The sequence below is a fragment of the Martes martes genome, assembly GCF_963455335.1.
Source record: "Martes martes genome assembly, chromosome: 2".
Classification (NCBI taxonomy): Eukaryota; Metazoa; Chordata; class Mammalia; order Carnivora; family Mustelidae; genus Martes; species Martes martes.
The window spans coordinates 117,116,131-117,143,655 of record NC_137889.1 but is presented as its reverse complement, the minus strand read 5'-3'; the positions used below and the strand labels follow the sequence as shown (position 1 = coordinate 117,143,655).

Here is a 27,525-nt window from a genome sequence, read left to right as displayed (position 1 = left end):
TTTTTTGGTCTAAGTTATGTGAAATGTTTAACAATAACAGGGGTTCAAGCATATTTACATTTATTGCCTAATATTTGTTTTTCTTTTATTTCTGCTGCCAAGACTCTTGTTTTACCCCATGTTAGTATTTACCTGGACTCTAACTGTAATGACCAGTCTACCTGTCTCTAATGTTTTCCTGCCCCCAGATGCTGTCAGTGTCTGGTAGTTTAGTTTTTTCAAGTGTTTATGTGATTATATTGCCCTTGCTAAAAAAAAATGTCCTGTCATTGCCCATGGGCAAAAGGATTGATCTTAACTCCTCCTCCTTCAGAACCTGGACCCAACTTATCTGGGATATAGCAAAGAATTATAATGTGTTCTAATACCACTTTTGTCATTTACTCTAAACCCCTTAAGCTTTGGCATGTCACTTAACCTCCTGATGTCTCAGTTTTCTCCTCTGTAAAATGTGGTCTTAAGGGTATCAGTCTCATAGGGCAATTGTGAGACTAAAGTGAGTTCACATGTAACCTCTTAAAATGATGCCTAATACGCTGGCAATTACTGTCATAATTATGAATGCAGTTTTGGGCTCTGCTGCAGAGGCTCTGACAGACAACAGCAGAAACATGGTACCAACAACAACTGGATTCAGCCTGTATTCATGTCAATTTGTCGTGCACAATATTTTGTTTTGTTTCTATTTGAAGTAGTTGCCATTATATAAAATTGGAATATCTTATGTAAAAATGCAGATTTCTAGCTGGTCTTAAAAAGTAGAATCTGGCAGTAATAGGTTAAAGCTGAACAGAGGAAACTGAGCTTTCTGAGGTCCAACTTTCCACTCATTCTAGGCCCACCCATGCGGCAAAACCTGGCCAGAGGAAGGCTCCCAGCCCAGCCTGCTGCCCACCCTGTAAACTCAGGACCATGCGCTTCCCAGCACACTGTACTTCCCCGAGTCCTTTCACTTTTCCTCTCTCTTTAGTAACTGTTTCACATTCCTTCCTGAAACCTGCAACCTCTCCCAACTTTTCTTTTAACTGCTCATATGTCCTCCTTTCTAAGAAAATTGTGCAGTCGGAAGAGAGCTTCCACAGATTCTCACCCTCCTGTCAGCCCTGCCCTAATGTGCACCTGTGCTCTGTCTTTCTGCTTTTGGCCATAAAGGAATGATCTGTGCTCCAGTCAGAAGCCAGCCTCTCCTGCTGTGCACTGCTCTAGTATGTTGCTACAATAAGTCTTCCCTCTTTCTCTTATGTCATCATTATCTCTCTTTTTATACTCTCCTATCTTAAATAATAAAAAAAATTTTTGACCTGTTTTCCTTACCAGCTAGCCTTCTTTTCTTTGCTCCCCAATGCAACACAACTTGAAAGGCTTATTGCCAATTCTTTTTCTCTCAAACTCACTGTAGGCAGGCTTCCCACCCGAGGCCCTATTCCACCAAAACTCTGTCTTCTGGGTCTCTAGCAAACTCCATATTGTTAAATCCAGTGGGGGGGGGGGGTTTGTTTTTTTTTACATTTTTATTTAAAGCCCAGTTAGTTAACATACAGTGTAATATTAGTTTCAGGTGTACAGTATAGTGATTCAACACTTCCATTCAACACCCGGTGCTCATCATGACAAGTGCCCTCCTTAATCCCCATCACCTATTTCACCCGTTGTCTCTTCCCCCCCTCCTCTGGCAACCATCAGTTCGTTCTCTATAGTTAAGAATCTGTCTTGGTTTGCCCCTCTCTCTTTTTTCCCTTTGCTCATTTATTTTGTTTCTTAACTCTCACATTTTACTGAAATCATACAGTGTTTGTCTTTGTCTGATTGATTTGTTTTGCTTAGCGTAATGCTCTCTAGCTCCATCTTTGTCACTGCAAATGGCACGTACATCCCGTGGTCTTGCTGATCTAGCAGTACAGCACAGAGGGTCATGCTTTTCCTTGGTGTACTTTCTTCACCTCCCGGACACCAGATGCTCCTTGTTTTAACCTTCTCAGTCCTTTAACTGGTTTCTTCTTTTCCCCTGACTTCTTTATGTTAGAGGACCCAGGGCTTAGTTCTTGGTCATCCTCTCTGGTCACAGTTACTTCGTTGGTGGTTTCAAGGTAGTTTCATGGCTTTAGTTTGTTCTTTATAGAAAATTCCCAAATGTGTATCTTCAGCCCAGTGCCCAGACTAACGTATCTAGTTGTTTACAGAGTTCCCAAGGTGGACATGTCTGAAGCCAGATTCCTGATCTCTGCCCACAATCCCATTAACACACCCCTTCCCTTCTTGCAGCTTTTCTCTTGTCAATTAGTGGCAACTTCATGCTTCTGGTATCTCAGGCCAAAAACCTGGGAGCCATTCTCGATCTTCTCTTTCTTTCCCACCTCCCATTTTCACACCCCATACATCACTCCCATCAACAATCAGTGTACTTCCAAAATATGTCCAGGATATGGCCATTTGTCAGTAACTCCGGTTATTGGTCCCTGGTCCCTGCCACCACCATTTCTCCTCTGGTTACTGCACAACGTTTGTTACTTCTCTGAACTCTTCACCGGCTGCTGTACCCAGCATGTGCTCCATTCTAGCCACACAGGCCTCTCCTGACTCCTCCACCAGGTTGGACATGCCCTGCCCCCAGCCACCTGCCTGAGTAAATATGCCTTGCTTCCTGGGAGTCTACTCAAATGTTACCTTTTAAATAAAGCCTACTCTGTAACTGTTTAAAGTTGCAGTCAGCCTCCTCCTACCCCTTAACCAGATATGCTTTTTTCATAGCACTTTTCATCTTGTCATGACCTGTGCAATTTATTCATTTATTTGGTTTAATAGTTATTGTCTGTATCTTCTATAAGAACATAAACTCTACAAGGAAGCAACTAGGACAGTGTCTAAAACTTAGTAGACATTCAATAAATATAAATATAAACATAGATTGTAGCATTGCATAATACTGTTTTTAGAAATCATGAAGAAAGTTATACAAATAAGGGAATGTGTTATCTAGAATTATAAATATTTAAATATTATAGGGCAGATTTTCTTTCTCAGCAAATTTTAAGTGTGTTCCTTTAAACATTTCAGGCAATGCTAGTCCTCGATACATTCGTTGCACAACATACTGTTTCCCATGCACGTCAGATATGGCCAAGCAAGCTCAGATTCCATTAGCTGCTGTCATCAAACCCTTTGCCACAATTCCTTCAAATGAGGTAAGAATGATAAAAACAGCAATTCAAGGGGCACCTGGCTGGCTCAGTTGGTGGAACATGTGACTTGATCTCGGGGTTGTGAGTTCGAGTCCCACGCTGGGTGTAGGGATTACTTAAAATCTTAAAGAAAATAGCAACTCAGTAATTTAGCAGTTCTAAAATTCTTCTTTCATTATTGTTTTCTTATACATTATTATTATAAACAGAAAACTGGAGACTATTTATATAATGTAGAAACATCTAATCATTCAATTCACTAGGAAAACCCAAATCTGACAAGCTGTGTTTTTTGACAAACCATATAACAAACACTGAAGAAAAGGGTCACTTTGGGGTCTGTTTTAACAATCTGCAGATTCAGGAAATATGGAATGTCACATAGTGACAAATACTAAGACTTATCATGTGACCTTTATACCTAGTTTCAGGCTACAACATTCAGCATCCAGATGTTCTGGTGAAGGAAGCTAACAGAGCCTGAGGTGTGTGGTCTTACTAAGCTGCTTTAATAGGGGCAAAGGGTTAGCATTAACCCTAACCCTAAGTCTGTTTGATTAGAAAGCATTTGTTTTGACTTGGAAGGAGGTACTCAATATATGATTCATTGGGAAAAAATATAAGAAGTGGTGTTTATTTAAAATTTCTGATATTAGGATGGTGTTAATGGATGTTGTGATTGAGACATCCCCCCAACATGGCTGCCATTCCTTCTTTTCATGCCCTGAATGGTGGATACTCACATACATGCAGAGACACAAGGTACTATAGTAGAGCTAGTCAAATAGGTGAAGAAAAGCTTGAATTCTAGCTGGAACTTTGAGCATTATCCCATTGTAGTATTCCAGTAAACTGTACTGAACCCTGGATTCCTTTTGCTCCACCCAGATTCTCTTCCCAACTTCCCAACTTCCCAAGAACGTCAGCTTGGCTGTAATGACCCTTTGAGGTTGGCTGACCTAATGAATACCTAACAGCACCTGAACTGAAGGCAGAGTATCTGCACCAGAGAGCAGATTTGTCCCCTTTCATGGGCTGGCCATCAGCCAATACAGGCGGTACAATGGCCTGGGGGAGGGGACGAAGGGTTCCCACCTCAGGGAAGGAAGAAACAGAAGAGAGACAGTGTGCATATGGACAGTGGTTTTCATACCCTTTGAGATGTCCACTCATTCTCCTTATAGTGTGGCAGAATGCTGCCTTCTCTTTGAGGGTAGAGTGAACAGGGTAGAGTGGGGCAGAGAAGAGGCTGTTCCTAGAAGCCGGTCTTGTATGCAGTATAGTCTCATATTTGTAAGTCAAGAAGTACGCTCAGTATTTACTTATTTTAAGTATGGTCTCTTAGAGGATGGTCCCAGAAATTTAATATTAATGTCCATAAAATCCTCTTTAAAATCTCTGTGCTTAATAAGGATAAGGTGAACTGATGTGTAATGACAGAGATCCATGCTAAATATAATGTGTATGTGTGTTTTAAATAATAGCTAGAAGTAATTTTTAACTATTTTTCAACAATTTTATTATGAAAAATTTCAAGCATACAGAAAATTTAAAAGAATTTTATAGTGAACACCTAGATTCTATCATTAACATTTAACTATACTTGTTTTTATCACCTTTTATTTCATCTGTTCATCAATCCATCTTTTTCTTTATGCATTTCAAAGTACATTGCGGGCAATAATTAGTAATACTGCCCACTAAATATTCCAGCATGCATATCATTAATGAGAATTCACTATTTTCTTACAGATTATTTTTCCTTTTATGTCAAAATTGATTTACAATAAAGTGCATATATCCTAAGTAACCACTCACTGAATTTTGACAAATGGATACACCTGGGCAACCCTAATCTCTCTCAAGATGAAAAACATTACTGTCAGCCTTAGAAGTAGTTCATCCCTTTCTGTCAGCCTCCCACCCCTTCTAACATCCTTCTTTCCCTGGCAACCATTGTTCTGATTTTTTTTTCCACCATAGATTTGTTTTGCTTGTTGTAGGTCCGCATATAAATAGATTTCCAGAGTATGCAGTCCTCTGTGTAAGGTTTCTATCATCAGCGTCATGTTTTAGAGTGCTGTCAACATGGAATTGCATGTATTAGTAGTTTTCTCCCTTTTTTATTGCTGAATGGTATTTGATTATATGGATATACTAGTTTGTTTATCTGTTTTTTTACTGATAGACATCTGGGCTCTTTCCAGTTTTTGGCTCTTATGAATAAAGCTTCCATAAATATTCTTGTACAAGTCTTTCTGTGGACATATATTCATTTCTCTTGGATTAATAACTGTGAGTAATTTTCTGGCTCATGAAATACATGTTTCTTTTTAGTTTTATAAGAAACTGCCAGACCATTTTCTTAAATGGTTATACCGCTTCATTGTCCTTCTGATGTTGTATTTAGAGAGCCAGTTGCTCGTTATCTCCTCTGTTTGGTATTGTTGTTTTTTATAATTTTAGAAGTTTTTTTTTTTTTAAGATTTTATTTATTTATTTGAGATAGATTGCATGCATTAGTGGGGAGCCTAGGACTCCTGGGACTCTGGGATCATCACCTGAGCTGAAGGAAATGCTAGCTAAGTAAGCCACCCAGGCACCCATAATTTTAGAAGTTCTGATGGCTCTGGAGTAGTATCCATGAGATGTGTTTTTATTTCAATTTTTATACTTTGAACAAAATTTAAAGAAGTACCAGTGAATAGCATCACACTCACATACATACCACCCATCACTAACAAAATGTTAACATATTATCTTATTTGCTTAAAAAATTTTATGAGAATTAAAACTTCATAGCTACATATGATATCTCCTTTATCAGGCCATTCCTCTCCCTCCCTCCCTTTTAGGGGCAGACACTATAACGAATTTGGTATGCATCCTCCCTGTATGTGACTTTATATATTGACTTCATGCTCATGAATCCACAGTAATATGTAGTATCATTTTGCTTTTTGATGACTCAATTAATTTTAAACAAGTAAAATACAAACTTAGATAAAAGCGGTATACAATTTAAAAAAACGATCCCTTCCTACCCTTCTACCCTCTCCCTTATAGACAATCTTTACCTATTCTTTGTGATTCCTTCTAGAAATGAAAAATGCCTATACTAGCATATAAGCATACATCCTTTAAAAAATAAATATATAAATGGTAGTATAGCATACACTCTCTCCTTTCAACTAACTTGTCTGGGACTCCTACCATGTCACTACCTACAGAGCTGCCTTATTCTTTCCAACAGCTGTGTAGCATGATGTATTAGTAAGACAAACACTATTATAACTGATATATCCACTTTAAGATGTGTAAGATTCCAGAGATGTGGAAGTTTAAAATATGAATCCTAAAATTGAAGGAAATATAATAACAGTGTGCCTGAGAGAAGTTAAAGCAAACCCTTGACACATCTCGGAGGGGATGGGATTGCTGCAGATGTACACTCTCTACTTTACTCATTCCTATGCTATCTGAATCATTTTACAGTAATTTGTTACTTTTATAAGCAGAAGGTAACACTTCTACCTTGAAAGAAAGCCAGGTAGCAACTTTACTCTGTATCAATATGGGATACATGGGATTTCTGCCCCTAGACAGTGTTAGCTTGAGTGTACCTTGTTCACCTCAATGAATTTGCACAGTTTTCAACTGCACACTAGCAGAAACCTTTCCTCCCTGCTCCTCCCCATGAGACAGCTGCCTGGGGGGCCAACCACCAATGAACAGAACAAAATTCAGCAGTTATTCATACCCCAAACTAGAATCTATAACCACCTTCTTGTTATCACCATTTACTATTAACAGTGAAATTTTTCAGTAACGTGTTCCTGAAAATAAAAATATTGAGAAAAGCTTTCAGATGTTAGTGCAAGCCCACCCCCATCCCCATCTAAGCATATATACATTTCATACACAGACTAAATGTGTATATTTTCTATTTAACAAAGTTGTTTGATCTAACCAAACACCATCTCCCGACGAGCATGAAGTTTTTTTCCCTTTGGTGAAAACTTAGGCTGCGTTTTAGTCTTTGTGCTTCCCAAAGTCATAAATGTGTGAGTTCAGAGTGGTGGCTTATTTTTGGAATCTGACTTAGGGAGAAGCTCTACTTGAGAAAATAACATTCTTTATTCTTATTGTATTGCAAGAGACTCTGCATGCTGACCAGGTAAATGTATTTTGACAGTACTATTTTTTCCTATTGCCGCTCTCTCTACAGAAGAAGCTCTTCCTTTTTCCTTAGACCCTTAAGAACAGGATTACCCTAAATATAATATACATATATATTTTATTATATATACATTTATATTTATATATTATTATATATTATATATATTATATATATTATTTATATATGTATATTATATATATATAGAGAGAGAGAGGTATAATTGACAAATGAAATTGTAGGATATTTAATGAATATACTATATTTAAGAAGGATGAGTGTCTCTTACATAGCAGTGTCTTCTGAGTTGGATAGAGATATTCTCTGGGTAAAGAAATACATTTACTTTTGGGGTGCCTGGGCGGCTCAGTGGGTTAAGCCTCTGCCTTCAGCTCAGGTCATGATCTCAGGGTCCTGGGATTGAGCCCCGCATCAGGCTCTCTGCTCAGCAGGGAGCCTGCTTCCCTTTCTCTCTGCCTGCCTCTCTGCCTACTTGTGATCTCTGTCAAATAAATAAATAAAAATCTTAAAAAAAAAAAGAAATACATTTATTTGTTGAAATAGGCTTACAGGTTAAAAAAATAATAAATATGAAAGGGATGCTAAAGCATCAGGAAGAAATTCCTAAAGTTTGTGCTCTCAGAAGGCTTGTCTCCTCTTTGGGGATTAACTGGGCCTCAGTGAGGTGAGCCGCTGGCCCTGGGGACTGTCACTGCTACCCTGTGCTGGTGAGCTGGATGAGGCAGGATTTTTAAAAAGGATTTAATAGAGTTGGTTTTTTTCAGTTGGTTCTATTTGACAGAACCTTTTAAAGCATGCCACTGTGTTAGCAACGGCCTGTAAAAATAAACCTAATCCAAGCACTTATGATTAGAGAATGTTCCCTGTGAGCGTTTGCTTTGGAGTTGTATGCTATTCCCAAGGGCATATATATGTCATCATTGTTTAAGATTTGATGTTCCTTACTGTAAATTTTAATTTTGTGTGTGTGTTTCAAGTGAAACCCATTGCACATTCAGTGAAGTTAACTATGAGGAATTTATTCAGGAGAAGTAATTGGTTATCTTGCAAGCTCTTCTGTTGAGTAATTTGTGATTTTTTTTTTTGATGCTGTATTTTAAGAACGAAGGTAGACATGAAATAGACTTCCAATGCAAAAGGATTAAAGATTATATTTAATTTTGCATTTTCTTCAAAATAGAAATCTTTATATTTTTGACAAGTGCATACATCTGATTATACTTGACATTAAGTTATTTCACCTATAAACCAGATGGCAGAAGCTTTTCCTGCATCTGTGACTAGATTCAGAAATATGTGTTTGTATTTTTTTAGATTATAAATGGATATAATAGTCAAAGTAATTTCCTTTCTTGTTGAATTAATGTAGTGCACATAAAATTTTATCCAACCCTTTACATTTCGCTTGATTTATAATCCCCTAATTACTCTGTGCTAGGAACTAAGGTGAACTTTAGGGATATGGGGGAGAAACAAGACCAGTTACTCGTGTCTATGACTTACAGAAAATTTGCAAGTACCCAGTTAATTTTGGGGGCAGTGTGGAAAAAACTCTGATGGGGACATCTTTGTTCTATGGAGTTTAGGTTCAGGGAAGTTTTACCTTACTTATGACTAAAAGAAGTTTGTCCTATTATTAAACACTGTTTAAATTATTTTTTCTTATTGAGGAGTCCTATTCTGATAGATTCAGTGGATAAGAAGAAGCCATTGGAGAGAAAAAGGAATGGATGTCAAAAAACTGACAAAGGAGGTTAAGAAAAAAGAAAAAGACTGTCAGAAGTCAAACCCAACACGAACACATTATGTCAGGGGTAGATTTTATATGTATCACCTGCAGGAGTGATTGCTTGGTCGTCATGCATCTGACTTTTCAGCCAGTCTTGCTGGTGTGAATTGACAGTCTCTGGAGTTTACACTGTGGCTTAATGCATCAGAGGGAAAAATGGTCTCACTCTAGTATTATGTCTGTATGTTATCTTTCAGTAAGATAGCAGCTTGTGAAGTAGGTGTTATCCCAGTTTTGTAGATGTAGAAGCTATACAGGTTCTGAGGCTATTAAGTTGTAGAGCTAGGAGCAATGCTGCTGGAACTTGAGATTTCAAATTCCAGCTTCTTTGGCTACATCTGCCTATAAATGATCTTATTTAAGGTTTTATTTAATTAAACTCATAGAATAGCTTTTTCTTGCTGGCAGTGGTTTTAGCAATGGGCTTCTTGCTCCTTTAAGCTTGAGAGTTATCTTGAAGTGTCTGTCTTAACCTCTTTTCTTGAAGTCTTGTGACTTTAAGCTACAGCTTACTATTCCTTAAAGGTAAAGACCATCCAAAATCCGGCCTTGGGCTGGGCATGCAGTAAAGGTCCCAGTTGAAGAAATGCACTCTCAGGGTTGGATAGAGGTTTAGAAGACAAAGATAAATCAAACTACAGAAGAGTGATTGATTTTTAGATATTTAGGCTTCTAAATTAATATTTTTCTAGCACATTAAGACTTTTTTAAAAAGAGTTTATGTATTTGAGAGAGTGAGCAAGCATGAGCGGTGGGGGGTGGTGTTGGTCAGTGGGAGAGGAAACCTAGGATCATGACCTGAGCCTAAGGCAGACACTTAACCACTTGAGCCACCCAGGTGCCCCTAGCACAGTATGTCTTAATTATTAAGTTCCTTGTTGGCAAATATGTCACTTAATGAAGTAAAGTTTTTATCTTACTTTGGCTATCCTATTTTATTTTGTACTTTTGAATGACTACAGATTTCCCTTCTAAACCCGTTCACGCCTCTAGCAAACTCTGTAATGAAAAAAATCGTTTGAGAGATTGTAGATGTATTCTAGCACATACTAATGAATACACATTTCAGTGTATTCAATCATATATTAATTAGGGGTTATATTTCATCATAAAGAGCAGAACAGTGAAACAAGTAGGAAGAAATTTTGATCATAATAACGATATTTCAGGAACCAATAAAAATTGACTATTTTCTCCAAAGTACAATAGGTAGTAACCAAATGGTGGAACACTGGGTTTGAAGCCAGGAAATGACTTTAGGTCTCTGCTGTGTCTTGTATTGTGACCTTGGGCCTTTATTCCCAAGAAGGAGCAGTCTGGCTCTGATGTCCTGTAGGTCTAGAAAGCCGCTAGTGTCTACCCTTCTTTTCCACTCTATTGTGTGTTCAGCGTGGATTACCATGAATTTATTACACATCCTATATGTTATTAGAAATTCTTGTGAACAAATTGTACAACCCATCCCAAAGTGGTTTTATCTATATTTTTAATAAAAGAAATCTGGAGTATATTATTCATTTAAAAAGCACATGAAGATTGTAAGACTATGCATTTTTTACATAGATAAATTGTAAAAATTTATAAATTGTATTTTATATATGTATATATACTTTTATATATATAAATTGTATTTTACATAGGTAAAGCTGGCCCAATTATAGCCAGCTTTAGTGAAAAACATGTCCTGAAATGGAATTGATTATGACAATATTCTGTCCTTTAAAAAACTTTAAGAATACTTATAACTTAAATTATTCTGAAATGAAAGCTTCAAGAGCCTGATCTATTTTTAATATGTGCATTATAATCTGAGGTTGTCTGCTTTAATGCAATATTTTAGAGGGTATTAACATAAAAACTTGGAAAAATAAAATACATGTACTCAAATAGAAATAGAACTATGAATATAACATTTAAAATACTTTAATTTATAAAGTTACTTTAGAAATTGAATCTTATCCCTTAACAATTTTGGTCACTGTTTATATAGTGCTATGAAAAAGTTTGGCAGCTGAAGAACAGAATGTTGTCCCTTTTTAGAATGGTGTTACCGCAGACATACAGGGGGAGTCACATTTGTCAGGGCAAAGGTTATTAGAATTCTATTTTAACTTGCAGTGTAGACGATAAATGCACCAAGCTTATTTTCTCAATCACCGAATTATTCACGGAAATCTTCATTTTTTACTAAATGGAGAATACCTTCCAGAGAAATAAGAATAAAGAAGAAAACATTCTGCTTTGATTTAATTTTCAGGGACTGTGAGTTTTATGACTTTCCATGCCTGGTGACTGAGTGTGTGGCATCTGTAACGTAGGAGCCAGGACCAGTCTCACGGGACATACAACACCCACCCTGGAGAGGAAATATTTTAGAGCCTCTTGCTACCATTTTCATCAATTCTAAGGCCCACATTTTCTCACATTTCGACATTTCTGAAATAGGAATATCTCTTATTAACAGTGACTTCTTAGCATTGTGTCCTGTTCAGTTGGAAGTTCTTATATCTCTTAAAATTGATGAGATTTTAGAATCAGTGAAAATACACTATGCCTTGCTTCATGGTTCTAACTTTACTCCAGATTTATGGATAGTTAGATAATACAAGGGCTTATAATTTTTGCAGTTGATATCCTCTTAGTGATCAAGTATGAGAGAACAAAATATTTTAAAGTTTTATATTTGAAAGTTTACTAGGCATTCCACTGATAAAAAGCCAAAAAAATTTTTTTAAACAAAATCCTATTTTGAGAAGAAAGGAAGGAGAGCAGGAGGGAAGGAGAGGGAAAAGAAAACATCATACAAACCTTTCACGTCCAAACATGACACCCAAGTTTCTCTGAAGCACAAGTGATTTTTGAAGTGATTCTTTGTTGGGAGTTGGGCATAATTATGAGTAAAGTAAGCAAATGTTTTGGAGTCAGATGCAGTTGGGTGTACAGATTAACTCCACCACTTCTGGTAGTGTGACCTTGAAAGTATTTAACTTTTAGGGCCTCATTTCTTAAATAAAATTATGATAACTCTAGTTACCTGATATCTGCTTAAAAATAGTAAGCTGGTATAAGGAATGATAGTTACTCTTGTTATCATCTTTGTCATTATTAGTATGATTATTTGCTATACAGTGTTAAATTCCTCCATGGAAAGTTTTAACTCAGCAATCATTGATTTGGAGAATAGTGCTGTATACAACGAGGAGAACTATGAACTACAGTAACTTAAGTTTACTTGAAATGTATACATTTAAGAGGACTGTTATCATATACCTTCAGTGATTCTAGCTGTACGTGTTACCTAAGAAGTAGGAAATCGACATAGCCTTCACATTTATGTTCATATGTAAGTGGAAAGAGTTAGCTGCTCATTTACATTTTTAAAAAGAAATGTTACATGGTACCTGTTTTTTGGTAGTATATCATAATTTTCTATCTGTATTGTTCAAGTAGTAAGCACTCACCATTGCATAAACATTTATATATAGCTTTTGGTTTTTCATAAGCTGCTTCATGGACCTTTGTTGGAATAATTTCCCCTTAATCTCTGACACACTATCCTGTCTTTTTAGCCTTATTAATTTCTATTCAACTTTTAGATTTCATTTCGAAGTCACCTCCTCAGGGGAGCCTCCCAGGATATCCCACGTTTAAACTCCTTGTAGCTCCTCTCATATCATGTGTCACAGTTTGCAGTTTTGTATTCGTGTATTTGTTGGATGTCTTTCTTCCAGTTAAGTTCCATGAGAGTAGGGATCCCATCTGATTTTTTCTCACTATTGCACTCTCAAGACCTAAAACAGTCCCTGGAACATTTTTGTACTAAATAAATATTTAATATGATATTTTCATTACTCAGAATCATTTATATGTGGAAGTAATTTAGAATTTTGGAGACAAGTAGTTTGATGAAAGTTTCAGAATAGAGATCTATACGCTTTAACATTTATTGAGCATCTGCTTTGTGTGTAAATGTTGTTTTTGTAGCTGAATGAGTTACAAAGTAAATAAAAGAGGAACTGACTATCTAGGAACCAAGCTAAAGCTAGGACGGGCATTTTGGAGTCCCCTCTATCCAGGCATCTGACATTTACTTGCATCTCCATGTTCTATATCAAAGAAAATATTTTCTTTCTTACACATATGTTCTTATGAAAAATCACCATTTGGATACTTCCTGGAAATTATCCTTGCTTTTAGTATTGCTGGCAAACAAAAACACCTGTGCTGACTAGGATAACAGTTGCCTAAAGGATTTCCTGGACAGTTAAATTCTTCCTAAGTTTAGCTTAAGTTTCAGTTTTATTCACCCCCCCCACCCCAAATGTTTGTTTCTTTCAAAATTATCTCACTGTAAATATGAAGATATATACTGTGTTGGTGTGTGTATATATTTATGAGAGAGTGGAAAGAGGGGGGATATATGAGACATGTAAAGAGAAGATTACAATCTTTAAAATGTTATTCATTGTTTGAGAAAATAAGAGCATCATTGGCTTTCAGGAAAAATATTTCTGCAAAATGCAGGTAAAACAGAAGAGCCAAAATTGTAAAATCTGGTGTGTATAGCTATCATGGAGCTCACCCACCAGAAGTCACTTTTCTTAATCCAAAACTGAACTACTGAGGTAAATTGAAATATTTGAACATGGGAATGAGATCTAAGTTTCTTTGGTTTACTATGTTCCATACTCCCTTTCTGGTACAGTTTTAAAATTTTTGAAAAAGTCTTATCTAAATACTCCAAACATAATTTTGTCTACATTTCTCCTTTTTTTTTTTACATTTCTCCTTTCTTAAAGAAAAGTGATAGAAAATGCATATTAGCTCGTATTCATTAATTTTTTTGTTTATATGATAAATTAAGCCATGTTTCTTCTCCCTCCAGCTTATTAATGATGTATAATAAGTATATAGATGTATTTTTTCCTCCAGATGCTTTTGAATTGGTCACATGGATTTTTAAGTGAAAATCTTTTTCTCAACTTTTTTTTAACCCTATTTTCAAGTCTTTCCTCCAAATGGCTTTGGCTATTTGCCCAAATCAAGTTAACTCACAAATGGTGATTTGCCGTATCACATGGAAGTGGTTTAAGAAGTACAGGATTTCAGTTTTGCAAAATGAAAAGAGTTCTTTGGATGGATGGTGGTGATGTTTGCACAACAATGTGAAGGTGCTTAATGTCACTGAACTGTACATTTTAAAATGTTAATTTTGTCATATATATTTTATCACAATTAAAAGATAAATATATATTTTAAAAGCAACATACACACACAGTAGAGCCATTCAGTTTGTAATCCAGAGCCTTGGCTTCCTGGAGGGTGTTAGAAGATGTCCAAGGGTGTTAGAAGATGTCCTAGAAGAGTGGCAGTGGGTACTAGTGGGTGAGCTGTCTAGATACTCTTTCTGAGTTAAAGAGGGGGCTGGTTATTGTCGCATGGGAGAAACATTCCACTTTTAGCATTGTTTCATTGCTTCATTTTCCAGTCACTGATTAGGTCCTCTGCATTCCTTGGAGACTTTAGTGCCACTGTCTTAAAAACAATAAATTCTCCAAGGAGAAAGGTCCTGCAAGGAGCAGGACAGTCTCCAGGAACACTTATATGTGGGGTACCTAAACAATATTTACATTGACAGCAGATTGGACTGAATGGATGACTATTTATTTATTTATTCTAACTTATTCCAGTAAGGATTTAATTCAACAGGTATTTATTGTTTGCCCAAAATGTGCCACTTACTGTTCTTGGTACCTCAGATATGTCAGTGAACAAAACAGATAAAGATCTCTGCCTGGCTTCTTGGAGCTTACATTTTAATGGTGAGAGACGAGACAGTGGACCTCTTAGTGAGCAAATGATGTAACATGTGGAGGAAGGGAAAAACAGAGCAGTGTTAGGGAGGTGAAGGCTGCCTGGGAAGAGGGGTAGATGGCAGGTTTCAGATTAAGTAGGGTAGTCCGTTAAGCCTGATGGAAGGTGTCATTTAGATGAAGGCTTGACTCTCTCTCTTTTTTTTTTTTTTTTAACTTTTTGAGAAACCTCCAAACTCTTTTCCAGAGCGGCTATACCAGTTTGCATTCCCACTGACAGTGCAAAAGGGTTCCCTTTTCTCCACATTCTCACCAACATCTGTTGTTTCTCGTGTTGCTGATTTTAGCCATTCTGACACGTGTAAGGTGGTTATCTTATTGTGGTTTTGATTTACGTTTCCCTAATGATAAGTGATGTTGAGCATCTTTTCACGTGTCTGTTGGCCATCTGTCTGTCTTCTTTGGAAATGAAAAACTTTTTGAGGAACCTCCATACTGTTTTCCAGAATGACTACTCCAGTTTGCATTCCCATCAGTGGTGTAAGGGAGTTCCCCTTTCTCCATGCCTCGCCAACACCTCTTTTGTCCTGTGTTGTTAATTTTACCCATTCTGATAGGTATGAGGTGGTATCTCATTGTAGTTTTGATTTGTATTTCCCTGATGCTGAGTGATGTTGAGCCTCTTTTCATGTGTCTGTTATCCATCTGGATGTCTTTGGAAAAGTGTCTGTTCATATCTTCTGCCCATTTCTTAATTGGATTATTTGTTTTTTGGGGTGTTGAGTTTGATCAGTTCTTTATAGATTTTGGATGCCAACTCTTTATCTGATATATCATTTGCAAATATCTTCCACTCCATCAGCTGCCTTTTAGTTTTGTTGGTTGTTTCCTTCTCTGTGCGGAAGCTTTTTACCTTGATGAGGTCCCAATAGTTCATTTTTGCTTTTGTTTCCCTTGCCTCAGAAGACATGTCTAACAAGAAGTTGCTGTGGCCAAGGTCAAAGAGGTTGCTGCCTGTGCTCTTCACTAGGATTTTGATGGTTTCCTGTCTTATATTTAGGTTTTTTATCCATTTTGAATGTACTTTTGTGTATAGTGTAAGAAAGTGATCCAGTTTCATTCTTCTGCATGTCACCATCCAGTTTTCCCAACACCATTTCTTGAGACATTTTTCCCATTGGATATTCTTTCCTGCTTTGTCAAAGAAAAGTTAAAAATACAACTACCCTACGACCCAGCAATTGCACTACTAGGTATTTACCCAACGGATACAAAATGTTGATTCAAAGGGGCATATGTGGTATCAATAATAGCCAGATTATGGAAAGAGCCCAAATGTCGATTGATGAATGGATAAAGAAGATGAGGTATATATGTACAATGAGATATGAAATGAAATTTCATATAATGAAACTCGGGCGATCAAAAAGAATGAAATCTTGCCATTTGCAACAACGTGATTGGAACCAGAATATATTATGCTAAGTGAAATATGTCAGTCAGAGAAAGACAAATACATGATTTCACTCATATGTAAAATTTAAGAAACAAAACAGATAAACATAGGGGAAGGGAAGGAAGAATAAAATGAGATAAAAACAGAGAGGGAGGCAAACTGTAAGAGGCTCTTAACTATAGAGAACAAACTGAGGGTTACTGGAGGGAGGTTGGTGGGTGGATGAGTTAAATTGGTGGTGGGTATTAAGGAGAGCATTCGTTGGGATGAGCACTGGATGCTGAATGTACATGATCAATCACTAAATTCTACTCCTGAAACCAATACCACACTGTATGTTAACTAACTTGAATTAAAGAAAAATAAAGAAAGGAAGAATTGACTCATGCATAGAGGAAAATGTTTTGAGGGTGTTTTCATGGCCATATAAAGAAGTGAGATAAATGGAGGGAAGACTCTCGTTAACTTACAATTCTGCCAGAGAGACAAAGGGAGTGTGCCTCTAGGCTTATTATTTTTAACACTTTCATCTTTAAAGTGTAGTATTTTACAACTTTCCTTTGAGGAACAGAAAACTGCCAATTATTTTGTTATGGAAGAAAGAAATGATTCATATGGTTTTTAAGTCTAAAATATGTTTTCATTCTCTGTGCATTCTTAGAGCAAATATGTCTTCTGCAAGTGGCCTATAATTAGACAACAAAATATAATTCTCCCTTAGGGATAAAAGATAAACTATAATAGGTCAAGGTTTAAAAGAAATGTGGGAAAATATCTCTCAACTCTAGAATTTCTCCCCTTGGAAGAAGTGTCTTACTCAAAAGTTTCCAGTAACTGTTCCAGCAAGTAAAGTGATTCTCATCTTTGCAAGTATACCTGTACCTTGAAAGACTACATCAGCATGCCCAGTCTAAACTGACCTTTTTTGCTCTAGAACCATTACCTACCATTTATAATCTAGTCATGATCTAGGACTGCCATTCAGGAAAACTGATATTATGATGGGCTCTTCTCCGATATTTATTTTCTCTTTTGAAACTGTGGATGCCCTCTAACCAGAGGGAGCCCTTTCTTAGACTTTAGCATATGGTCCAACTTGACCTTTCCACTAAAAAGCCCTCCTGGCATTAGAGGCCATGGGTAGAAGGGTTACAGCTGTGTTTGCTTTAAGACACTTTTGGCCATCGCAGGAAAAGAGTCTCCTATTTGTGCATATTTTGGGATGAACTTAGCGTATTAGGGTTTATCACATCCAGACGTAATCTTTTGTGATAGAAGAACTGGCACATATCCTCAAGTTTAAACACGACTTCCTTCATTTTCTATTTTGTTGTTGTTCAGACTTCTTTCAAACCAGTTTTTCTCTTCTTCTGTCTCTCTCTCTTTGTCAGTCATGAAACAACTACTTTTTGAGAATTTACTCTGTAATTAAGGCCCTGGGGATCAGTGGTGAACCTAAAGCTTACATATAATAATAAGGAGTGAATTTTTTTTAAAGATTTTTTTATTTATTTGAGAGAGAGCACGAGTATGTGTGCATGAGAGAGAGAGAGAAAGAGAGAGAGAGAGAGAACTCGCAGGGGGAGGGGCAGAGGGAGAAGCAGGCTCCCTGCTGAGTGAGGAGCCTGACATGGGACTCAGTCCCAGGATCCCGGTGATCGTGACCTGAGCCAAAGACAGTTGCTTAACCGACTGAGCCACCCAGGTGTCCCATGAGTTGTTTTTTTTTTTAAGTTAGAAATCTACTTTGGGACTTCTGGGTGGCTCATTTAAGTGTCCAACTCTTGATTTTGGTTCAAGTCATGATCTCAGGGTCTTAAGACTGAGCTCCACATTGGGCTGTGTGTTGGGCGTGGAGCCTGCTTGATATTCTCTGTCTCGCCCTCTCACTCCTTCCCCCACCCTAAGAAATTTACTTTAAACATTAGAACTAAAATATTCAAACATCTTTTGAGTTTATTTTTTAGAGTTTTATGAACTGGATAAAATATAGGAGATGAAACAAATTCTAGAAATCTCTCATATTAATTGTAAAACATGATAGAATTCACTAATTTAGAAGTAGGTTTCAAAACCTATGCCAAATGTATTGTTTTTCTAAAGACATCATTTATTTACTGAATGGCGCAATCTCTTAACTATCTTCTGTCAGAATTGTTACCATGTAGTATAACAACTGATTTGAGGTGTGTGTGGTTGTGTGTTTGTGTGTGTGTGTGCATGTGCACACACGCACATGTGTGTGTTAAACATGGCCATTTGGGATGTACCTGGCTTTGAAGGCTCACCACAGAATCAGTCCAGCTTTCCTCTTTATCTCCCTTCATATCAGCTGATTTAGGCTGCTTGCCTACTAGCTACCAACATACCTAAGCTTTTCCTCCTTTGTTATACTATTCTTACTGATTAGAATTGTCTTTTTCTGTCAGTCAGTGAAAATATAACTCCTCATAATTGCTCATCTCTTCCTTGAAAATAGATTTTATTGATCACCTCACCCTGTTGACCATAAGTGATTTCTTCTTTTATTAGTGCCTTTTGCTTCAGCACCTATCATGAGCTGCCATGAGATTACGGTAGTGTATTTGTGAGTACCTGATAGATATTTCGTTCATTCATTCAAAAACTGTTGACTGCCCACTCTCTCAGACATTGTGCTCTAGGAAATACAACAATAAACATGTTAGACTTGTGAGTCATGGATATGAGAATCTACTAGTGATACTGAAAAGTAAAGCAGAATGGTGAGCGCTGTCAGGCACAAGATAATATGGGAACATACAGCTGACATCACAAGGCCAGTCCTCAGGGACCAGTTTGAGACTTGCTTCCAGTTTAGGCAAGGTCTCTGCCAAATCAGTGGAGAAAGAGACACCCCTTCCCTTGTGATAGGAGAGGGAAAGAAAGGAAAATATTAAGTAGATGCTGACAAATTAGTGGAAGAAAGTCAAGAAGTTCCTCTCTGAGGTCATCTAGTTTTGAACAGGAAGACAAAATGATCTGCTAAGGAAGTGGAAAGAGAGCTTATTTGGAGGTTGGAAAGTTATGAAGTAGCTCCTATAGAGAAAGGAAGAGAAATGACAGGAGACATTTAATAGTTACCAGGGAGCAGTGAGGGCTTGGTTCAAATCATAGGCCACGAATAATGATGCCTTTCTTTGAAACCATAGGCTTTTCTTAAATAATTTGCAGTGTGCCCGGTTACCTGGTTCTCACTGCAGATTTTTTTTTAAATTTTATTTATTTATTTGACAGACAGAGATCACAAGTAGGCAGAGAGGCAGGCAGAGAGAGAGAGAGGAGGAAGCAGGCTCCCCGCGGGACAGAGAGCCCGATGCGGGGCTTGATCCCAGGACCCTGGGATCATGACCTGAACCGAAGGCAGAGGCTTTAACCCACTGAGCCACCCAGGTGCCCCCAAATCATAGGCTTTTCTATAGGAGCAATCTGCAAAGTAGTTTTGGTACCTATAGTGTAGAGAAGGCCAATAGGTGGAGTAAATGAAGGAGAATTCAAGATGCAACCCTGCAGTTTACTGGAAAAGTCACTTTTCATCACTGACCTTCCATTCTTTCTGAACCCACGGATGATAATTCCCACTTCCAAGGTTGTTAGTATCTCAACATCAAAATGGTATTTTTACGTATTTAAAAGCATTTTAAACTACAAATAATACTAGGTAATAGTTATGATCTTACCTATACGTTTGAATCAGCAACATTTTTCAGAATTTTCCATGCTGGATGTATAAAATGATACAAAACACCCCCCCCCATGAAAAAAAACCCACACCCAAATCAAAAAGATCTTCAAATCCAATGTAAGCTCTAAGCCAGCTGTAGGAATAAATAGGCTACCAATGATGTTGAAGAGAAAAAAGCTGAAAATAATCTTTGAAGTGCACTCTAACAAGAGGATGCTTTTCTGGGAATATGAAAACACAAAGGTTTAGATTTACAAAGAACAACTAAAAACATCCTTAAAAAATATAAGTATATGCTTAGAATTATTATAGTGCATTGAATGTTTTTATTATCATGTTCTGTTTCTTTTCAGAAGATGCGTAAATCATTTTTTAAAGGCATTCAAAAAATATTCTTTCATGCTATTTTTGTTATTTTAAAAAGTCAAACACAACACTACTGCTGTTTAGAAAATCTGTGTACAGTAAGTAGCCTATTACCCTGTTCCCTTTCTTTCCATGGAGGCTGACTGAATGTCATATATGGCAAGGCTAAAGATAGAAAACACATACAAGCTGCTTCTTATTTCTCTTTCCTGTGGAAATGTCTTTAATAAGTGTACTTGATACAGACTCTCTTTTTCATTCTAGCTTCTGGGCATAATCCTCTGGAATCTAGCCCTGCTTGCCTTCCAGCATGCCTAATAGTCTGAATGTTTAACATTTTTAAAGGGTAGTTGTTCATCACAGGTTCTGGATTATCTTTTCACATACCATTTCTGTGCTTCTGCTTACATCCCCCCAATTAATCCAAGTTATCAACTGACCTCTTCTTGATATAGAACCAAAAAAATGAGCAGTACTCCAATCCCAAGAAGTAGCTGCATGACAAAATGCATTTGCAGTATGAAACTATTGCTGCTAGAGATACCTATTTATTAGTGATTTATTAGAGAATATAATTGATGTTGAATATGACCCTTTATCAAGCTGGAGGACCATATTTGTTACATTTCCACAGATCATCTTACTTTGAAACTTTTGATCTGATTTAGGACCCACATAAGCAAAAATTTCCTCTCCCCTTTCCAGTAACTATTTAGCTCAGGTATTTCCTTCAGGCACTAAGTGAAATAGACTGTTGGTCATGTTGGGACAACTGCCTAGTCCAGGAGACTGATTACTTAATTTGACCTTTCTATTGAAGGACATAAAGGGAGAAAAAAGGGAGGAGAGTTCTATTTTAAAAAGGAAAATACGGGGCACCTGGGTGGCTCAGTGAGTTAAGGCCTCTGCCTTCGGCTCGGGTCGTGGTCCCAGGGTCCTGGGATCGAGCCCCGCGTCGGGCTCCCTGCTCAGCGGGAAGCCTGCTTCCTCTTCTCTCTCTGCCTGCCTCTCTGCCTGTTTGTGATCTCTGTCTGTCAAATAAATAAATAAAAATTTTAAAAAATAAATAAATAAATAAATCATTAAAAAGGAAAATAAGTTTTTTTTTTCAAAATTAGTAAATAAATATTGAAAGACAGGGGAAAGTAGGTAGTTACAGAATTTGTGTGCATGTATTAGAACTTCTAGAAATCTTACATAGAATTCTGGTGCTGAAAAATAAGGAGGCAGGTATGGGGCAGTGTGAGACAGTTTTCACCCAGCAATATCCTGGATATGGGCCAGTGTAACCTTCCTAAGTCAAGGTGTTCCTGAAGTCTTGGATTTGGCCTCGCTGTTCTGTTCCTCCCTTCATCCACACCACAGTTTGTGATTTGATGTTCTAACAGGAAGGTAGATGTTTGCTTTGGAAAATAATTTCTTGGGGAGCCTGGGTAGTGCAGTTGGTTAAGTGTCCAACACTTGGTTTTGGCTCAGGTCGTGATCTCATGGTCAGGAGATCGAGCCCTGAGTTGGCCAAGTTGGCCATGCTTAGTGAGGAATCTGCTTAGGAATCTCTCTCTCCTTCTCCCTTCCACTGCCACACTCAGATGTGTGCACTCTCCCTTTCTCTCTCTCTTAAATAAATAAAAGTCTAAATTAAAAAAAAAAAAAAAGAATTTCTCCATCACAGTGTACTGCTGAGCACCATGAGGCAAGCTTCACTGACTTTGCTTTGTTATTTTGGCCTTTGATGCGAATGTGGCAAGTAGGAAGCGGACTCTGGCCCCTCTTACCAGGTCATCTTTAGGTTGCCAGCTGCACTTTGGGGTTACATATTTTCCCACGTCAAGGGAAAATTGGTAGGGATTAGAAACTTAGAGTAAGTTTTTCTTGGCTATCATATTAAGTAATTTTGACAAATTCTGTAATTTTTTTTTTTTTAAAGATTTTATTTATTTATTTGACAGACAGAGATCACAAGTAGGCAGAGAGGCAGGCAGAGAGAGAGAGAGAGGAGGAAGTAGTCTCCCTGCCAAGCAGAGAGCCCCATGTGGGGCTCAATCCCAGGACTCTGGGATCATGACCTGAGCTGAAGGCAGAGGCTTTGACCACTGAGCCACGCAGGCACCCCAAATTCTGTAATTTCTAAACAATTTATGCTTAAAGTAGCCTATATTTCATGTTGTTTAATTTTGTTTCATCCAGGATATTTTTAACCATTAATTTTTTTTCAAGCGAAGTATAGGTTTCTTAATTTCATGACAGTAATTGCTGACATAAGTTTAGTTAAATGTTAGTAGAGTTACAGAAAATGAATGTGACATAATTATTACCTGCTGAGTAAATTATATAGTTTTAATTTTTAGTTGCACAGTGCCATCTACTGGATCTGTGCTACAAAAACACCGTCGTTGTCCTGGTTTGGTTATAATCAACTTTTAATATTGAGGTGCTTTCTGATACTCATCTTTAATTTAAAAGAGAGACTATCTAGCAAGACCTGTGTATTCAAACTTTTCTTAGTTATACAGATGCCAAAACAAAGCACATACGCTACAAATCATAACAGTTCTTCACTAGGGATCGAATTTCTACATTGTACTTCATTTTCTTTGAGTATCTATTTTTGTTTTGGGGATACAATCCAAATAGTTTAACATTGCCTTTTATGCTAAAGAGAACTTTTATTAATGATTATTGCATAACTTTTCCTTCTATTCCTGCCTTACTCTTTTAATTGCATATTTGCATGCTTGTTTATTTAATGTCTTTTCTATCCTGACAGACTGAATGCCCCACCAAGGCACATAATATACTCAGCGCCTACTGTACAGGTGTTACAGTTACCCGAGAGAATGGCAGGAATACTTGGAAAACTGATAATATATTGATATAAGAAAATTTTAAAAATTGTAGTAGTAGTATGAAGGAGTTGATTGATACATCTTGTTGTCTACTCCTTTTACTTGAAAAAATAACCCAGAAGTTTTTTGTTTTGTTTTTAAATCACTGATATCATTTTAACACTGTACCTCATTTCTCAGTGAGTTATATTCTTTCCTGTGGTCCTGTGTGGAGCATGGTATTATACATGCACAAAAAAGAGACACATTTCATTCAGTTAAAACATCTTAATTAAAATTAGTACCAATAAAGGACAAGTATACCCCCGGTAATACAAAACTACAAGTAAAAGATTCAAATATTATCCTTTCTCTTCCTTGGTCAGCTTCCCCATCACTTCCATGTTGTATAAACTCATGCCACACAGGATCAGGACCAAGAATAGCCAGATGAGGCTTTTAGAGCCAGTCTCTCCACCCTGCGCTTTTTCCATTTAAGAAAAGAACAGAAAAGAAAGAGCAGGCAGGAATATACTAGAGGCAAAAAGATTAAAGCACATTTATAAACAAAATTATAAAATCCGAAAATGTTAGTGAAGTAAATATGATATAATATACTTGGTGAGGAAAAAAAAAAACTTTGAGTTTTGGGGGAAGTAATTTGATTTTTTTTAAAAAGCTGTATACACTAAAGTTGAACTCAGAAGGAAAGTGAGATTAGCTATTTATGAGCTCATGCAGACTACTGTAGAGCAGATAAGCAGACATCTGGAGAGAGCAAAGAAAATCTCGGATAGTTTTCAGCATGGCCTGAGAGAGATGAAATAAGGCAGTGTAATTTAGAAACCCTTGTCCTGTTGCCCCAAAAGAAATGTAAACAGTTAAAAAGCTTTTAACATTCTTTACTGTCACCTCAATTGTCTGAAGACCTTACTTACCTATCCATCATCCAGTTTCGAAAAGACTGAAAATAGAAAAAAATGTATTTAATAGCCTAGATACAGTCACTATTGGAGTCCAGTTTATTACTACACATCCATTTTTGGTTCTGCAAGTTTGAATCTGCCAGGACTGGAATGCTCAGGTGTTAGTTGCCGACAGTTTCATGGTAATTTTAGGCTGGGCCTGCCTTTGGGTAAGTCATATCAGTGAAAATAAGGTTAATTTTCCTCCTATTACCTCTGCTTTGTCCGGAAAATAATGGCATCATATTTCTAAAGTCTCTCAGGGAATTGATTCTAGTCTTTGAACTCTCAAAATAAAAGGATGAGAAAAGTAAAGTTGGCTGGAGTGCAGGCAAACTGAAGACTTTATTCCTGGTTTAATTCTTGAAACCATCTTCTGATCTCAGAGGTAAAGCTAGAGAACAGAACAGCAACAAAAGCATGATAGATAATTGGAGTTTTGATCTAGAAAAAGCCATCTTATTATTACATTTTTGTTATCTTTCACTTCTTACTCTAATTCTCCATTCTCCGTCCTGAGAATTTCTGATTGGGACCTGCATCTTTTTGTTTGCTTTCTTTTTGTCCCTTCAGATTAGTTATTATTATTACCAGCTAAAGAGGACAGTCAGTCACTTGTCATTTTTTGCCTCTCAAACACACAGTTCGTATTAAAAAGTATTGTGTGTGTCCATATTTCAGTATGTGTATATTTAAGTCAAACTCATGGGGAGGGTTTTTAAAATCTTCTGTGGCTCTCAGCTTTAACCATTAGATTATATCCGTTAGATTATATCAGAATTTCCTGGAAGGTAGATTTCCTTCCTTCTAGATCATTTTAACAGTGGTAGTTTATGGTAACGAGTCAGCTAATCAAAATGTTTATATAAACAAATGCCTTTAGAAACTCAAGCCTAGGGGCGCCTGGGTGGCTCAGTGGGTTAAGCCTCTGCCTTTGGCTCAGGTGATGATCTCAGGGTCCTGGGATCGAGCCCTGCATCGGGCTCTCTGCTCAGCGGGGAGCCTGCTTCCCTTCCTCTCTCTCTACCTGCCTCTCTGCCTACTTGTGATCTCTCTCTGTCAAATAAATAAAATCTTAAAAAAAAAAACAAACTCAAGCCTATCTTAAACTTATCAAACTATAACTCTGCCATTAAATACACTCTCTCCTGAGCTCAGTGATTTTGAGAGAGGAAAGGTGGTTCTGTATAGGTATGACAGCAACAGTTACCTTTTATTCAGTAGTTTTGTGCCAGGCACAGTGCTTTGTACCACACATGAATCTCTCATTTAATCCCTGTCACAATCCTACCAGTGGGGCACCAGAGCTATGCCTATGTTAGGAATCAGAAGAGACCCTATATGAGAAATGCAATCCATTTTCTGGCTTCCTTGAGGCAAGAGGAGGGGGAGAGGGCAGTGCAGAAATGGTGGGGAGTAGTCCTGAATTTTTGTTTTATGTTCCTCGATTCTTTTATACATTATACTAGACCTGTTTTCTGTTTTTAAGATCTTATTTATTTGACAGAGAGAGAGCACAAGCAGGAGGAGCACCAGACTGAGGGAGAGGGAGAAGCAGGCTCCCCGAGGAGCAGGGAGCCTGATGGGGCTGGATCCAGGGGTCCAAGGATCATGACCTGATCCAAAGGCAGATGCTTAACCAACTGAGCCATCTAGGTGCCCCTATACCAAACCTGTTGTTGTTGTTGTTCTTATTTTTTCTGCTATGAGACCTCACAACTCATTTCTGAAACTTCAGTGTGCATTAGTTTTCACATTGAACATCTGGACAGGGACAAACAGTAAATCTCAGTTTTCTAAGTTGAGTAGAAAATGGCCTTCTGACCCTGGCTCATCCACCACCTTCCTCCTCTGCAGGTCTCCATTAAAAAGCAGTCTGCTTCATTTACATCCTTTTTATTTTTTTTTTAAAGAAAAACTTTGTTAATGTGCCAAACCCTGTAATTCTCAAGCTTTTCTAGAAATGTTATCTTTAAGGGAGCTTTATATAAGCAAGAAGAATCTTTGTGGTTTTATTCTGAAAGCCAAAAGAGTTGAGAAACAAGGCAGACTAATGCTGAGCTTTTTCACTTTCAAGCTATAAAATGGTTTCTGTATATGTTTATGAGGAAGAAGCAATTGAAACATTTATTTTTTCAGTTCTGGCAAAGCATGACCAGTGACTTTGAGAGTACATCTTGTCATGGGATAAAGAACGAGAAAAGGCAGAAAAGTGAACATTATTGTATATTTCTTCATAGAGTTGCATTTTTGAAGAAACGTTTTGTATTTTTTGATGGGACTATCTAAATAAACTAGAGCTCTATCCAGACTAGAGCTTTTAAAATCAGACCCAATTCACTCTTTTTTTTTTTTTAAAGATTTTATTTATTTATTTTAGAGAGAATGAGGGAGAGAGAGAGAGAGAGAGCACGAGAAGGGGAGGGTCAGAGGGAGAAGCAGACTTCCTGCTGAGCATGGAGCCCCATGCGAAACTCGATCCCAGGACTCCAGGATCATGACCTGAGCCGAAGGCAGTCGCTTAACCAACTGAGCCACCCAGGCGCCCCACACTTTCTTTATTTTTTACCAATAATATTACAAACTTAGCAAAATATGTGATATAAGGTGTCCAGGACATTTTTAACATATGCTTTATTAAATATTATTGGCATTGTTATATTTTCCTCTCTGTCTTTACATACAAATAAATCTATATATGGACATATGGAAAAATATACATATATACTTATGTCCTTATTAATGAGATAAAAACTCAAATTTTTGTTTGGGTATTTCTTTGAATTCAGAAGGTACCAAGAGAGTCATCTTTACACTCCTGATGAACACCAAGAATTAGGAGTTCCTTAATGAATGCCATTAAAAGACTTTTCAGATTACAATTATTGCACAGTATTCTGAAGTACCTTGAAATCTTATACCCACCTATCTCTTCATTTTACTTGCTTCTTATAGACTCCCCTTTATTTGGTAAATCATGGAGAGAATGGACCAGTCAGATGCAACAGGTGCAAAGCCTACATGTGCCCATTTATGCAGTTCATTGAAGGAGGAAGGAGGTATCAGTGTGGATTTTGCAACTGTGTGAACGACGGTAAGTGGTGCCAATAAATGCTCTTAGTAAAGCTCTTTATTAGTTGAAATATATTGTATTTCTTAGCTTAGGGGAAAAATATATATGTTAAAGCTCTTAGTTATACCTTAGCTTTTCCTAAATACTGATGAGCTCAC

The 27,525-nt window shown here is 37.3% G+C and overlaps 1 protein-coding gene across 2 annotated transcripts in view; it reads left to right on the top strand.

Annotated features, from left to right (window-relative positions):
• The window catches only part of SEC24D (SEC24 homolog D, COPII coat complex component), a 115,596-nt gene that overhangs the window by 31,571 nt on the left and 56,500 nt on the right, over positions 1-27,525 (top strand). For both annotated transcript variants that reach the window (XM_080796043.1, XM_080796044.1), the window contains exons 8-9: positions 3,055-3,182; positions 27,250-27,388. In XM_080796043.1, coding sequence (XP_080652169.1) covers positions 3,055-3,182; positions 27,250-27,388 — 267 coding nt within the window. The remainder of the gene's footprint in view (positions 1-3,054; positions 3,183-27,249; positions 27,389-27,525) is intronic.